Source organism: Calypte anna, chromosome 5 (assembly GCF_003957555.1).
Source record: "Calypte anna isolate BGI_N300 chromosome 5, bCalAnn1_v1.p, whole genome shotgun sequence".
NCBI lineage: Eukaryota > Metazoa > Chordata > Aves > Apodiformes > Trochilidae > Calypte > Calypte anna.
In genome coordinates, this window is record NC_044250.1 from 235,867 (window position 1) to 249,528 (window position 13,662).

General features: G+C 58.1%; 2 protein-coding genes across 3 annotated transcripts; one reads left to right on the forward strand and one right to left on the reverse strand.

The window, feature by feature from the left end:
* The first annotated feature begins 1,488 nt into the window (after positions 1 to 1,488).
* Positions 1,489 to 10,091, forward strand: PGGHG (protein-glucosylgalactosylhydroxylysine glucosidase). 2 transcript variants are annotated; one of them, XM_030451458.1, is made up of 14 exons: positions 1,489 to 1,565; positions 2,550 to 2,808; positions 3,306 to 3,516; positions 4,015 to 4,450; positions 4,943 to 5,062; positions 5,279 to 5,410; positions 5,734 to 5,845; positions 5,985 to 6,057; positions 6,501 to 6,637; positions 7,341 to 7,474; positions 7,569 to 7,664; positions 7,984 to 8,081; positions 9,618 to 9,832; positions 9,922 to 10,091. In XM_030451458.1, the coding sequence occupies exons 2-14, from the start codon at positions 2,556 to 2,558 to the stop codon at positions 10,044 to 10,046; spliced, it is 2,142 nt and encodes a 713-aa protein (XP_030307318.1). In that variant the 5' UTR covers positions 1,489 to 1,565; positions 2,550 to 2,555; the 3' UTR covers positions 10,047 to 10,091. The 2 variants fall into 2 exon arrangements, with proteins under 2 accessions (XP_030307318.1, XP_008504274.2); XM_008506052.2 differs by lacking the exon at positions 1,489 to 1,565 and adding an exon at positions 2,098 to 2,142.
* Positions 10,092 to 11,462: 1,371 nt separating this feature from the next.
* IFITM5 (interferon induced transmembrane protein 5) lies at positions 11,463 to 13,149 on the reverse strand. The gene is made up of 3 exons (XM_030451308.1): positions 12,957 to 13,149; positions 12,410 to 12,633; positions 11,463 to 12,004 (listed from the first exon to the last, which is right to left on the reverse strand). The coding sequence occupies exons 1-3, from the start codon at positions 13,147 to 13,149 to the stop codon at positions 11,786 to 11,788; spliced, it is 636 nt and encodes a 211-aa protein (XP_030307168.1). The 3' UTR covers positions 11,463 to 11,785.
* Positions 13,150 to 13,662: the final 513 nt, after the last annotated feature.

The window sequence follows — 13,662 nt, forward strand, 5'->3', positions numbered from 1 at the left end:
TCCCTGCTCCCCAGAGCCCTTTCCCAGCCAGCTGGCAGTCGGACACCTCTGCAGCAGACCCAGTGCTGGGGGTGGCCCAGCCTCCAGCAGGAGAGATTTCTCTCTCTAGCAGTTCCACAGCTGCAGCTGTGAGGCAGGTACCAGGAATAAATGACCTCCAGCATCACCTCCAGGTGACTTCTCCAACTCACCTCCTTCCCCTGGAGCTGCACTTGGTTTCCCAGAGCACCCCTAGGTTCCCCTGTGCCTCTTCATGCTGCTTTCCATGACAGAAATACCCACAGGTGCACCACTGGGAGCATTTCCAGCTCTGTTTTGAGTCTACACCAAGGGATGGAGAAAAACCTCCTGCTCCAGGAGCCACTGTGCCTGAAGGCACAGGCAGCATGGCCACACTGCTCTGCTGGCACCTCAGCTCTCCTCTTGCTACCAACCCTCCCGTGTTCAGCATTTGAGGGGTGAAGGGGCAGCCGGGGGGGGGGAAGCATTCCTCTGCCTTGTTCCCCTCCTGAAAACCTCCCTGGAAACCTTGGTTTGCTCCTGTAGCTTCTCCTCCTTGGCCAATGATGGTGTTGAGGGGTGTTGCTGGGATTCACTGGGGTGACAGCAAGAGTGGCCAGGCAGCTGGGGAAGGCTAGGTTGTGTTTTCTGTGAATATTAGGGGAATAATCTCATTGTTGGAGAGTAAAGCCTTGCCAGTTTTGAAAAGGACCAATAAAACTCCTTGAGAATCTGAAGAAACAGCTGGTGGTAAAGGACAGATGTGATGAACGGATTTGCCCTGAAATTCTTAGGAATCTGGTGAGCAGAAGATCAGGAGCAGCTGACACAGGAGAGCTCTGACCCTTTCCACCTCTGGCTGTGGTGAGGAAGGTGTGAAACAGCTCTCTTTAACCCTTGCTGCTGCTCCTCCTTTCCCTCTGCCGTCTACGGGTGTTTTTTTGGCAGGAAGGCTCCTCCAGGACACGGCATCAAACCTCTATAGCCTGGCTGGACCCTGGGCTGAGGACAAACAATTCTCTGTGCCCCGTGGCTCTTCCCTGCCAGCTCCCGTGTCCCGGGGGGACCTCCCTTGGCCGGGTGATGGGCTCTGCTCTCGGCAGTGACACCGAGGAGCAGGGGCTTCATCAGCTCTGAAAATATCTGCAGGGAAACAGAGCTTGAGGCCCTGCCACGGCTCCAGGGAGAAGGAGCCGGAGAAGCCGTGCCAGAGCCTGGGTCCCTCCCCTTCCACAGCTCGGGGCGAGGAGAGGCACTGGAGCGAGCTGGGGGCACAGGGCGGGCACCACACGGGTCCCCGCTGCCGTTCCTGGGTGTCTCGGTTCCATTTCGGTGACAGATCACGGAAGAATGGTTTTCCCCTCTCGGTTCCTCTTTCCCTGCAGGAAGGAGCGCAGGGCAGCCCCGGGCGCGCAGCCGCAAGCGAAGGCTCGGATGGTTTTGTGGTTACTGATTTTATGAAGAGGGGGAGAGGGGGAGAGGGGGGGATTTCCTTCCTTCTCTGCCTGTTGAGTAACTTCCGTCCTTCCTCTGAGCAGCAGCCGACGCGGAGCTCAGGTTCAGAGGCAAGAACTGACACCTCCCCCTTCTGCAACCATGTTCTGGTGGTGGTGGTTCTGTTCCTGTTGATTTGGGTGTGGGTTTTTTTTTGTTGTTGTTGGTTTTTTTGTGTGTTTTGTTTGTTTTGATTTATTTATTTATTTAAACTTCCCCGGAGGCGGGAGGAAGGGTTTTCTCACAATCCAGCCTCGGGCAGTGCCTGACCCCAAGCACTTCACCCGCTGGCTGTGGTCTGGGAGGGGTCTTGGGGACCACCAGCCTAGCCAGGACGAGCTCTGGCTGCCCTGGTGCCACCCCGGCTGTCTCCCAGCGCCCCTGGAACGCTCTCAGTGCTTTCATTTATCATTTCTGTATTACTATAGTGCTTGGCATTGCCAGGTGCCAGCTGCAACTCCCTTTTGCAGGGTGCTGATTACATGTGTCTGTAGATGTATTTGTCTTTAATATATATTTTTGTATTTGTATATATATTTATATATATACTATATATAAATCTATTTTTTATATATTTTAACATATATCTTCTTATATATATAGATCAGTGACATAAAAAACTCTACCCTAGCAAGCCAGTAATAGAAGGTGAGCTGGGGATGCAGGAGTGAGCCCAGGGACAGGGTGGTCTGGGAGGAAGAGGGGAAAGGAATAGGGAAGTGGCTGTGCTGGTCTGGGAGAAACTGGTGAGGTCCTGTCTTGGAAAGGGCAGCAGAAGAAGGATGGGAAACGGGAGAAGTGGCCAAAGAGGGTGTGGGTGAGGGTTTGGAGGAGCTGCTGAGCTCAGCTGGAGCACAGAGGGGACATGGGAAGGGGACGGTGAGAAGAAACAGAGACCCTGGGATGGGCAGGGGGCTGGAGACAGGCGGGGGCAGCCCCATGGCCAGGAGCTCTGGGGGATCCAGGGAGCAGCCCCCGCTCCTGGCCGGCACAACCACGCTCAGCCTGCCCCAGCTCTGTCCCCTCAGCCCTGGTGCCTGTCCCGTGTTCTGCAGCTCAGCATGGCCGATGGCTCCGGGGACCCGGCCGTGTTCACCTGCAGCTCCCTGCCCTCCGACCCACGGCTGCTGCCCACCCTCACCAACGCCTACCTGGGCACCCGGCTCTACCGTGACATCCTCCACGTCAACGGGGTCTACAACGGGGCAGCGGGGGACACGCACCGTGCGGACATCCCCAGCCCCGTCAACGTCAGGATGATGCTGCCCGGTGTGGACGGCCTGGCCCAGACCTTCACCCTCAACACCCAGACGGGTAAAGAGCAGAAGAGGGGTGGGGATCCCCCACTGCCTCCTGATGGAGCTTCTCCTTGGCACCCACGGCTCTGTCCCTCTTAACTGCTGCTGTCCCTCTTCTAGAACTTAGAAGCCTCTTGGGCTGTGTTGCCTCTTCCATGGGGTCGCATCTTTCCTCTCCCTGTTCATCTGCAGGGTGGTGTTCTCCTGAAGCTGTGTGAAGATTTTCTTTTCTTTTGAGAATAAGGGTGATTTTCAGAGTGTGCCTCAGCCCCTGCTGGAGCTAGGCTTGGCAAACATCATTAAATCATGAAACCTGAGAGTGTTTTGTAGGGCAGATCATTCCTTGATGGCTTGGCCACATTTTGTGTGTTAACCAGAAAAAATCTGTCTCTTGATCTGGACCTGGGAAAGGAAGTTTCTTTGCCAGTAGGAACCAGTAGATAAGACAGAAATGGGAGTGTGGGGCAGAAGGTCAGGACCTGAGGGTTCAGAAGGCCCTCGTTGTGCTTACAGGAACCTTCAGCCATGTGCTTCAGTCCACTGATTGTGCAGCCATCCATCAGATCTACGCTCACCATTCCCTTGTCCATCTGATGGCCTTCAGCATCACCATCCAGCGCTCAGCACTCACCACCCAACCCATCACAGTCCAGCTCCAGACACCTTTTGTGCCAAGGAGCCAGGACTTGGACCTGCACCGAGGACCAGACTTCCAGGGAGCACAGTGAGTTTGGGTCAGGGGGACACCTGGCCCTCTGAATGTCCTTCGTGGGTGCTTGCACGCTGGGAAGTGGTCAGTCTAGAGGTGGGTGCAAGTGGGACCTGGGAAGCAGTCTGGGGGCTTTGTGCAAATCTGCTCCTTCCTGGCTGGCTTCGGGAGAAAAAAACCAAACCCGCAACAAAATTAAGCACAGAACCATTTCTATGAGTTGCAGCTCCAGAATTCTGCCTTGCAATGAGGTGTGGAAGAGCAATGGAGGCCACGGGGCCTGGAGGTGGTTACAAGGAGATGGGTCTGGGGAAGAGCCTGGAGAAGGTGACCCGTGGGCACCAGTGAGATGGATCTCAGCCTCCTGTGCTCCAGGGGTGGGACAGCAGCTGAGCTGGGGGACAAAGGGGCTTCTGTCCCAGAGGGGGAAGGGTCAGCAGGACCCCCAGCTGCTGGGGTGGACCTGGTTGGACGTTCATGGGGTCCCACCTGCTCCACGCTCCCTCCCCACAGCTATGTCTATGGGCAGACCCTGGTTCCTGAGGTGGAGGGGGGGCCCCGTCCCACCATTCACATGCTCTGGGGTCCCGTGCCCCCATCCCTGACCCTGGGAGGTGAGGAGCGGGAGCGATCCTGGGAGTTCCTGACGGCCGTGGCTGAGAGCGAGGAGGAGGCCAAGAGGAGCTACAGCCAGGGCATGGCCATGGTGGCCACCGGCTCCCTGCACGCCTCCCACCTCCACGCCTGGGCCAGGCTGTGGCAGGGCTGCTGCGTGGACCTGGACGGACCTCTGCCCTTGAGGCAGGCCCTCTACGGGTGTCTCTTCTACCTGCTGAGCTCCATCCCTCCCCAGGAGAACCCTGGCTTCCTTTTCCATGGCATCAGCCCTGGTGGCTTGTCCAATGGCACTCAGGGCGAGGACTACTGGGGACACATCTTCTGGGACCAGGTGGGTGGAGGTCGGGTGAGCTGGTGACCCAGGGGCTTTGTGGAGTCATTGGGATGGAGAAGACAGCCAGAGGCTGCTGGGAGGCCCCCCATCCCCCCCAGGTGGGGGTTCCTTGGCATCAACCTCCTGCTCTGACCTACTCAGACCCAGCTCAGGCCCTGGAGTTACTTGTCTGGGTTGTCCTCTAACACAGACACAGGTTCTCTGACCCAAGGCTGTCTGCCTGGAGTTGCTGTGTATCTGGGGTTGGGGGGCAGGCTGAGGGACCCCCCACCACAAGGCAGTTCCTCTCCCCACTGGAGCTCTGGGGCTGGGGTGGTCCAGGTTGCTCATCCAAGAGAGCTTCAGTGATGACCTCAGAGCCTGGCCACCAACTCTGAGCTGTTTGGGTCTTCACCAGAGCCTTTGGGATGGGGGAGGACTTGGAGGGTGAAGCTGCTGGGGGAGCATTTAGGTGGCATCCCATCCTCGCATCACCTTGGCTGTTGGCAGGACACCTGGATGTTCCCCAACATTCTGCTGTTCTACCCCGAGGCTGCCCGGGCCATCCTGGGGTACCGTCTGCGTGGGCTGGAGGGGGCCCTGCACAACGCACGGGACCAGGGCTACCAGGTGAGGCTGAGGGCAACCCAAGCCCCCCACTGCCACCAGGAGGGCGGTGGGCTTCGTTCTGCCTTGGGTTTTGTGAGCAGGGAGGTTGGAACTGGATGATCTTTAAGGTCCCTTCCAACCCATTCTGTGATTCTGTGGTTGCTCACAGGGGGTGGTTTGATGGGGGGAGCATCTCGAGGTGTCCTCAGCTGCCTCATGGATGTCTTCTCCTGGCAGGGTGCTAAGTTCCCGTGGGAGAGTGCGGCCACTGGCCGGGAAGTCTGCCCTGAGGAGATCTATGGAGAACAAGAAATCCATGTCACGGGGGATGTCCTGATGGCCTTTGAGCAGTATTATTGCACCACGCAGGTACAGGACACGTGTGCCACCTGGGTGGCCAGGTGGCAAGGCCTGCAGGACTCCTGGTGACTGTCACTGTCCCTTCCCAGGGCCACTCTGCTGTTGTCTGCTCCCATCAGAACTGCCAGCAGCACCCCAAGGTCCTCTCTTCAGCTTCCTCTGTCCTTGCTCCTCATAAGTGGCTCAGCAGCCCGTTGGCTCAATCCAGGCCAGTTTTCTGACCTTTTTTCCTGCTACATCTGTCTCCTGAGAGCTCCTGTCCTCCTGCTCAGCTTGGGGCTGGTTGAGTCTCCTTCATATCCCTCTTGTCTTCTGGCTTTGGCTCCTTCCAGGACCAGAAGCTGTTCAGGGAGGATGGAGGCTGGAAGCTGGTGGGTGCTGTGGCTCAGTACTGGTGCAGCAGGATGGTGTGGAGCCAGGAAGAGCAGTGCTACCACATCAAAGGTGCTTCTGCAACCTCCAGACCTCTTTGTAGGAGGGCTGGCAGCAGATGCTGGGAGCCCCTCCACCCAGACCCAGATGGGCACCCAGGGGCCAGCCCTGGCTGTGCTGGCTGTCCTGAGTCCCCTTCCTCTCCCTGCAGGTGTGATGCCCCCAGATGAGTATCACTGCCAGGTTGACAACTCTGTGTACACCAACGCCGTGGCTCGGCGCAGGTAAAGCTCCTGCCTTGGGTCCTTGGGGCACTGTCCCTTCTCCTCTCCTTGGTCTGGGCAGGAGGCAGCAGAGCTCCCACCTTCCCCCTCCTCATGCACCTCTGAGTGCAGAAGCAAGGAGGTGGCTCATGGTGCTGCTCTCACCTGTCACGGGTCTCCCTGTGGGACAGGGGCTTTTCCCTGGCAGGAAGGTTTATCTCCCTGTGTTTTATGAGCACAACCAGCAGCTGCTGGAGGCATCTACAGCTGGAGGAGCAAACTCCCATCCCCAGCACCCAAGCTGCTCACCCGAGCTTAAACTTTGACCCCAGTCCTTGGGAGCAGCTGCTCCTTTGCCATAAGGGCTCCCTTATGGATTTCTGTTCATTTTCTTCCCTTCACCTCTCCCAGGGGTCCCCAACACCCGTGCCTGACACAACCCCTGCTTCCTCATTTCTTTTCAGCTTAAATTTTGCAGCCGATGTGGCTCGGGACTTCTCAGTCCCTGTGCCAGAGGAGTGGGTGGACTGTGCCAAGAAAGTCAAAGTGCCCTTTGATGGGGAGAAGAAGTATCACCCTGAGTACGATGGGTACAGCCCAGGTGAGGAGGGGCAGCAGCAGAGGCTCCGTGATGGGCACTGCTGCCAGGGGGAGCTGGAGGTGGGAGCTGCAGCTGCGTGCTTGCCCCAAGCAGAGATCTCCAGGAGACCCTGGCTTGAGGGTGGTTTTCCTGCTCTGGCACATCTTCTCTCCCTTGTGGGCTCATGAAATTTGGAAATTTGGGAACATGGAGAGTAGGAAGAGACTTCTACTACTGTGCTGCAGGTGACAGGTCTGGTGTGAAGTACGTCTGACTGCTGGGTCTACCTTTCCAAGGTCAAGTGCCAGATGGAGCCCTTCTAGCAAGCCCTGGCCCTGTGGCAGTGGCAGGGCTGGTTCCATGGAGATGGGCACCCAGTTCAGTGTCCTCATTCCCACAGTTAGGGATAGGGTGTAGGGATGGCTGGAGCTCCTTGCCTTGTCCACGAAGCTCAGGTGACACCAACCTGGGTGCCATCAGGTGAGGGCTGTGCCTGTGTCCTGCAGCCAACACAGCACCAAGGATGAACCCAAAGGTGCCGTTAGCAGGCAGCAATGAGGTGTCCTCCCTGCAGTTCCCCTGCCTTCCCCTGTTGATGTGGCTTTGTTGTCCTAAGCTTATGGTTCTGAGTCAGGTTTGTTCCCATGTGAGTAAACAGATAATGGGGTCTGCCCGTTGGTTGCTCCCAGATGGCACACGTGGCCAGCCTGGCACCTTCCCCCAGGTGAACCTGTCAAACAAGCTGACGTGGTCTTGCTTGGGTTCCCCCTGATGCACCCCATGAGCCCTGAAGTTCGGAGGAATGACCTGGAGATGTACGAGCCCGTGACCGAGCGGGATGGACCAGCCATGACCTGGGTAGGGCAGCTGTGGGGTCCTCTGCAATGTGGCTGTGTTGTCACCCCTGGTGACACCAGCAGCAGCTGGTGAAGGGCCCTTTCTCCCCCCACAGAGCATGTTTGCAGTGGGGTGGCTGGAGCTGAAGGAGGTGCAGAGAGCCCAGAGCCAACTCAACAAGTGTTTTAGCAACATCACGGAGCCCTTCAAGGTGAGCTGTGTGGTGTGGCTGCTGCCCTGGGACAAACCTTGTCTGGACCCCAGTGGGTCCCATCACATGGAGAGATGTCACAGCTCGGGGTCCTGCTCAGCCCAGGCTTCCTTCCACCTGCTGGGGGTGCAAAAAGGAATGGAGATGCTGGAGCTTGGAGACCATCAGGGCCCAACCTCATGGCAGGATGGGCAGCAGGGCAGGGTCATTGCCACACCCCAGATGTGACAGTGAGGACCATAAACATCCAGAGAGCCACATAGCTGTAGGAAGAGTCCCACTGCAGCTGTTGAGTCATTTCTCTGTCTTACTGGAACAGATCTGGGTGGAGAATTCAGATGGGTCAGGAGCTGTGAACTTCTTGACAGGGATGGGTGGATTCTTGCAGGCTGTCCTCTTTGGCTACACAGGCTTCAGGTGAGACTGAGGTTTTCTCATTTAATTTCTCAGTTGGAAGCTCCCTGTTTAGCAGTAGCCCTGTGCATTCACTTGGGGAAAAGAAAGGAACTCTCAGCACCCAGAGAGTCCTGCACGTTGCATGCTTTGGGCCCTCTAAGGGGACCTTGGAAACTGGAGGTCCCTGTCCCCTACCACCCCACGGAGCTGCCCATTCCCATGTTAAAGACTTAGAAACAGAGTTGGGACCGGTGAGAGGCTCTCCAGGTCCCTTGCTGAGTTGGGAAGCTAAATGTCCCTCCCTCAGTTTGTCCTCTGGCTCAGTTGTCACATTGTCCTGTCCCCTCTGGGTGTGCAGAGACCTGAAGCAGATCCCTGCTGCCCACCTGGGAGCACTGGGCTGGCACCACCACAGCACTGAGCATCTCAGAGCAAACACAGCTGCTCATGGTATTGCAAAGCTGTGTCTTGTACCTGAAGCAGCCCTGGTTCCAGCCCTGAGGCAACAGCCTCTGGAGTTGCTGAGCTGACAGCTCAAGCCGTGTGTCTGCAGTCTGTGTGTGGCCAGAGGAACCCACTGGCTCCTTGTGGAGCTGGGTGTGAGCTGCCATGTTCCCAGCAGAGAGCTGTAATCATCCTAATCCTGAAGGTCCTCCTGTGTCCTGGGTTGGGTCTTGCTCAGTGCAGGCCCCAGCCACGAGTTCTGGGGCTCCAGCCAAATCTCCACAGATGTTGAGATGATGCTGATGCAGTCCCTGAGGCCATGCTCTTGCCTTCCCCATTGTAAGCCCTGGGCCCTGGCTGGCACGTGTGCCTGCTGCTGAGGCTCTCAGACTCCTCTTGATTCCTCTTGAGCATCTCTTGAGTCCTCTCCAGGCCCATGAGCCCACTCAACAGGCTGGAGGTGATGATCAAGATCTCTCACATGTCAAGATTTGAGTAGGAGATAAGTGCCTGATGTATTTTTTCACCCTGTTTTGGCATCGTGGAGGGGCTCACAGAAAGGATTCAAGCTGTTTGCTTGATTCTTATCTTCTGGAGGAGCACTTAGAGCAGTGCTGAGTGTGCCAGGTATGAGGTGAGTGCCCACCACCTCCACCAGCCTCCTGTGCCTCTCAGAGGGAGCTCAAAGAGCTGCATCTCAGAGCAGGGCATTCTGCAGGTGTTCCCAGCACTGCTGCTGAAGCTGCCCTCTGAACCTGGACAGGGAGCTCAGCTGCCTTCCATGATTTAAGGCTTTTTTTCCTTTTTTATGGAAAAAAAAAAATTCTCCCTAATGGAAACTAGAGACCACAGGTGGGGAACTGGAAGGGGGACAGGAACATCTTAGGGTGGTGGGCTGTGCAATGACAGCCCCAGTGCCTCCTCACCAGATGCCTCATGCCTGTGTTGGGGGTTCCCCTGGGGATCCTTGGGACTCCTCCTGCCCACGTGGAGGAAGGGGAGAGGCCTCAGGGATGTGTGAGGCTGTGTGTCCTGGGGGGTGGCCACCTCACCAAGCTGCTTTCCTCTGTGGGCACCTTCCCTTCCCTCCCTGCCCTGCTCCTGCCTCCCCAGGATCACCAGGTCCAGCCTGCGCTTCGACCCCACCTTTCCTGACGACATCCACAGGATGGAAGTCACTGGTGTCTCCTACCTGGGCAACAAACTGAAGTTCACCATCACCAGGGGAGAGATGGGGGTCCAAGTGACTGAGTCTCCCCAAGACCCCCCAGCATCTTCCCTGGAAGCTGTGCTGGAGGAGTCGGGGCAGCGCTTTCCCCTGCGTGCAGGTAGGGTGGGGGTGTCACCACCTGGCAAAATAAAGACAATCTGGGGACAAAGCATTGCCCAGGCTGAGCTGGGCTGGTTGTTGTTGCAGGACAGAGTGTCTCCTTCTCCACAGCAGCTGGCTGGATCCAGAGGTCACCCACCACAGCACTTCAGACTGGGGCCCAGGAGCAGGAGCACACTGAAAGGGGGATGTTGGTGGAGGGGCAACAGTGAGGGGTGGGGTGGAGGGCAGGGGTCCTAGGCAGTGCCATAAACCCTTTGTCCCTGTAGGACTGTGTGTGTTGTGTCTTGTGGCCCTGGGGAGGGGTGGTGGGCTCAGGGCTGTCACCCTGGCTGGGGTGGCAGCAGGTCCCCAAGTGACACTGAGCATCCTTGTCTGTGCCAGGGGGATGGAGCCCCCTGACCCCCTTCGGCCTCTCATTTAGCAGAGGTGAAACCAAGCCTGAAAGCCCCTGTTCTGAACCAGTTTTGGAACCACTCAGGGCTCATTTCTGCTTTCCCCATCTGCCCCAGGCTGATCCAGCTGGGTTTAGCCCAGCTTGGCCCTCAGTTCCTCAGCTGCTCCAGCCGTCCCCATCACTCTGGGGGTGCCGAGGGATGCTGGGGAGGATCCCCCACCCTCTGGGTTGCCTACCTACCAGCCAGGGCCCCCCCGAGGCATGGAGCCCCACGGCGTGGGCGGGGGCCAGGCTGGGGCTGAGCATGATTTTGGCAAAAACAGCCAGGGAATACAGAGCCAAAAGCCTTTGGATTCTGTTTGGGATGCACACAGCTCCTTTCCTTTGCAGTTATTTGCAATCCAAAAGTTGTTTTTAACCCGTTATCTACACTGTCACCTCTCTTGTTCAGCAGTGATAGAGTTACAGCTCTGGCTCGGTGGCTGGCAGGAAACAGGGGGGCCCTGGATGGGACATGGTTACTGCTGGGTTAAATGCATTGGGGTTTTGGGTCTGGACAGAGACCCCTCCAGCTGAGCAGAACCATTCTTCGAGTTCACTCAAGGAATTTTGTGTGTCCTAGAAAACCCCAAGGGAGAGGAGAGGGAGGGCTATGGATGCCTGCAAAGAGGGAGCAGGGAACCCCCAACATCCAGCGTGCCCTTCCCAGAACAGGGGGAGCTTTGTGCCCACTTTCCAACTTTCCTTAGAGCAGGGGGAGCAGTCAAAGCCAGGGGCTGCCCAAGGCGTTCCCTGCCCTGCTCCAAACCAACCCCAGGAATCTCGGCTGGATCTTCCGCAGGTTATAAAAAGCTTTGGGCAGGAGGCACAGGGCTCCCTTGCTCTGTAATTACGGAGAAGCACTCAGCCACTAATTAGCAACAGGGCAGGACCAAGGGACCCCCTCTGTCCCTGCCCTGTAACAGCCCTGTGGGGTTTGAGTAAAGCCAGGTCTGGGGGGACATTCACTAACAGGGGTCTCGATCCCCCAGAGGGCTATGAGGAGCGGGAGTGGGGGGCAGTGAGGGTCCATCCCGTGCTCCTCCCCTCTGTCCTTGCCCGGGCAACTTCTGCTTTGCTGTAATGAGTTTGCAGGTCTCAGCTTTAGCAATCGCCCTGCCCAGGCACTCAGGAGACTTGGGATGTGTGAAACGCTTTAATGGTTTAAATAGTGATGCCCGCGGCTGGGGAGGCTCCGTGCTCCGCACAGATAAAAAGAATTAACCCACCCCACCCCCAGGTCAACACCAGCAATCGAGCTGCACCAAGGAGCGTGGCAGGGGGTCAGTCGGGGGGCTTGGGGGTGCTGGACCAGGGAGGGTGGGGGGAGATGCAGCCAAGTAGGAGAAGCTCGTGGGGCTGCTCCCCCCCAACCCAGCCACACACTGCCCGGTGGGGGTCACAGCTCGGGGAGGTTGCCCTGATTGGCAGGGATGGGTGGTGTTTGGTGTTTGCTCTTTTATTATTTGTTTTGGAATGCGAAGGAGGAATTTCTACCAGCTCTTTGCCCACCGGTCACTTGTCCTCCTGGTCGCTGGGGCTGAACTGGTAGGTGAAGAAGCCAACGGAGTCTTGGGCGAGCTTGGAGAGATGGATGACGCCGGTGATGAGCAGGGCGGCCAGCAGCAGCGGCAGCACCAGGCTGCCGGCCGTGGCCAGCGCGTTGTAGCACCTGGCCTTGGAGCTGAAGCGTTGAGCAGCTTCCACGTCCCCGCAGACTTTTCTGTCCCGCGCCTGCAACAGCCGAGAGACGGGGCAGCAGCGCCCGGGCTGCCCCCAGACCCTTCCCCATGCCCCCAGCATCTAGGAAGACGCAGCTGGAACTCCGGAGGTGGCAGCCCCAGGGTGGTGGGGCTGTGGTTATCTAGGAGGGGAGAGTCTCACAACCTCGTGAAGAGGTGGCAGGAGAATGTGAAGAGGCTTTACCAGGGGATGCTGACACTTGAAAGCAGTGTCTGGAGGGTGCTGGGGTCTTGCCTCGAACCCAGGAGGGGGCTGCTCTGTGCCTCCATTCCATATGCTCCCTATTTCTTCAGGAAGTCCATCCCGTGGTGTCAGCACGGGGAGGGTTCCCAGGTGACCCCAAACGACCACTCTACCATTCCTGCTCGGGACAACACCCTCTCTCAGCACCCCTACCTTGACGGAGAATGCGAGCGCCACGAAGCCGAGGCAGCAGAAGTTCATGTAGAGGGTGTTGAAGATGGACCAGACGAGGTGGTCACGGGGTGGAGGGGAGGTGAGGAGGGTGGGGGGCAGCTCCCGCTTGTGGGACGGGGCGAGCGAGTGGTCCTCCCGCGGGTAAGAGGTGTCCATGGCCACGCAGAGGGGCACCCCACGGCTCTCCTGCTCCACCAGCCTGTCTGAGGAGTGGGGCAGGACATCCCCCTTATATACCCCTTGTCTGTCCCGCAGCCTCTTCGCCTCTATATATAAACCTAAGAAATTACAGCTCTCCCAAGCTGTGGTTATCAGACAGGCTTGGCTGGGAGCTAGGAGAAACAAACTTGGGGGTTGGCAGCCTTTTATAGCCAGCTTTCCTCCTGACACGGGGAGCACAGACGGCCCAAGCACGACGGCGGGAGAGGCCGAGCGCTCGGGGGGGATGGAGCTGCGGGGTGACTGGTACCAAATCACCCTCGCCCTGAGGGGCTGCTACGACACAGCCGCTGGCTCACACCGACACCTTCAGCCCAGTCCTCCCGGGTGGCCGTGGCTGGGCAGATCCCTCGTTGTGGCACGGGCGGGTAGATAGTTGCATTTAATGGGACGTTGAAGAGGGACCAGAGTACGTAGTCGGGGGGCTGCTCCTCGGGGCCGGTCGGCTCCTGGTCGGAGGGCTGCAGCGGGGCGGACACCTCTGTTTGCTGGGGCTTCATGGCGAAAAATGAAATCCAGACGACCCGGGGAAGGGACACGGCCCCGAACCGCGCCCCACCAGCTCCCGGGGGCGGCAGGACGGCTCCCTCCACCTCCCGGCATCGACTCACGGAATGGTTTGGGTTGGAAGGGACCTTAAAGACGGTCTCGTTCCATCCCCCCCAGGCCCCGGGCGCCTTAGGGCTCAGTTCCCTCCTGACTGTCTCAGGAGCCTCAGCTCCTGGCTGGGTGGCATTGCCACCCAAGACAGTGTCACCTGGATCCCTCTCCCCCCAGGCACTGTACACCGCTGGGTGTGGGGCAGCTCTGAGGGCTCAGAGGGGACTTTGGGGGTTTCAGAGCACCTTGTGGGGCTCAGAAGGAACTCTGAAGGGACTCAAAAGCCGAATTTTCCCTTTGGGGAGCCTGTTCTTGGCAGCAATGTGAGGACATGGTACTGAGGCAGGGCAGGGATGGAGTGGGCTCAGAGGGTAGTTTCAGGGTGCCAAAACGAGGTGGGATCCTCCCCCAGG

What these genes read in the sequence shown, in the direction of transcription:
- PGGHG (XM_030451458.1), top strand. Translation starts at nt 2,556, where the DNA reads ATGGCCGATGGCTCCGGGGACCCGGCCGTGTTCACCTGCAGCTCCCTG. An exon ending in CACCCTCAACACCCAGACGG is followed by an intron (nt 2,809 to 3,305) that starts GTAAAGAGCAGA and finishes TTGTGCTTACAG; the next exon opens with GAACCTTCAGCCATGTGCTT. An exon ending in CCAGACTTCCAGGGAGCACA is followed by an intron (nt 3,517 to 4,014) that starts GTGAGTTTGGGT and finishes CCCTCCCCACAG; the next exon opens with CTATGTCTATGGGCAGACCC.
- IFITM5 (XM_030451308.1), bottom strand. Translation starts at nt 13,149, where the DNA reads ATGAAGCCCCAGCAAACAGAGGTGTCCGCCCCGCTGCAGCCCTCCGAC. An exon ending in CCGGGAGGACTGGGCTGAAG is followed by an intron (nt 12,634 to 12,956) that starts GTGTCGGTGTGA and finishes CCCACTCCTCAG; the next exon opens with ACAGGCTGGTGGAGCAGGAG. An exon ending in CGCTCGCATTCTCCGTCAAG is followed by an intron (nt 12,005 to 12,409) that starts GTAGGGGTGCTG and finishes CGGCTGTTGCAG; the next exon opens with GCGCGGGACAGAAAAGTCTG.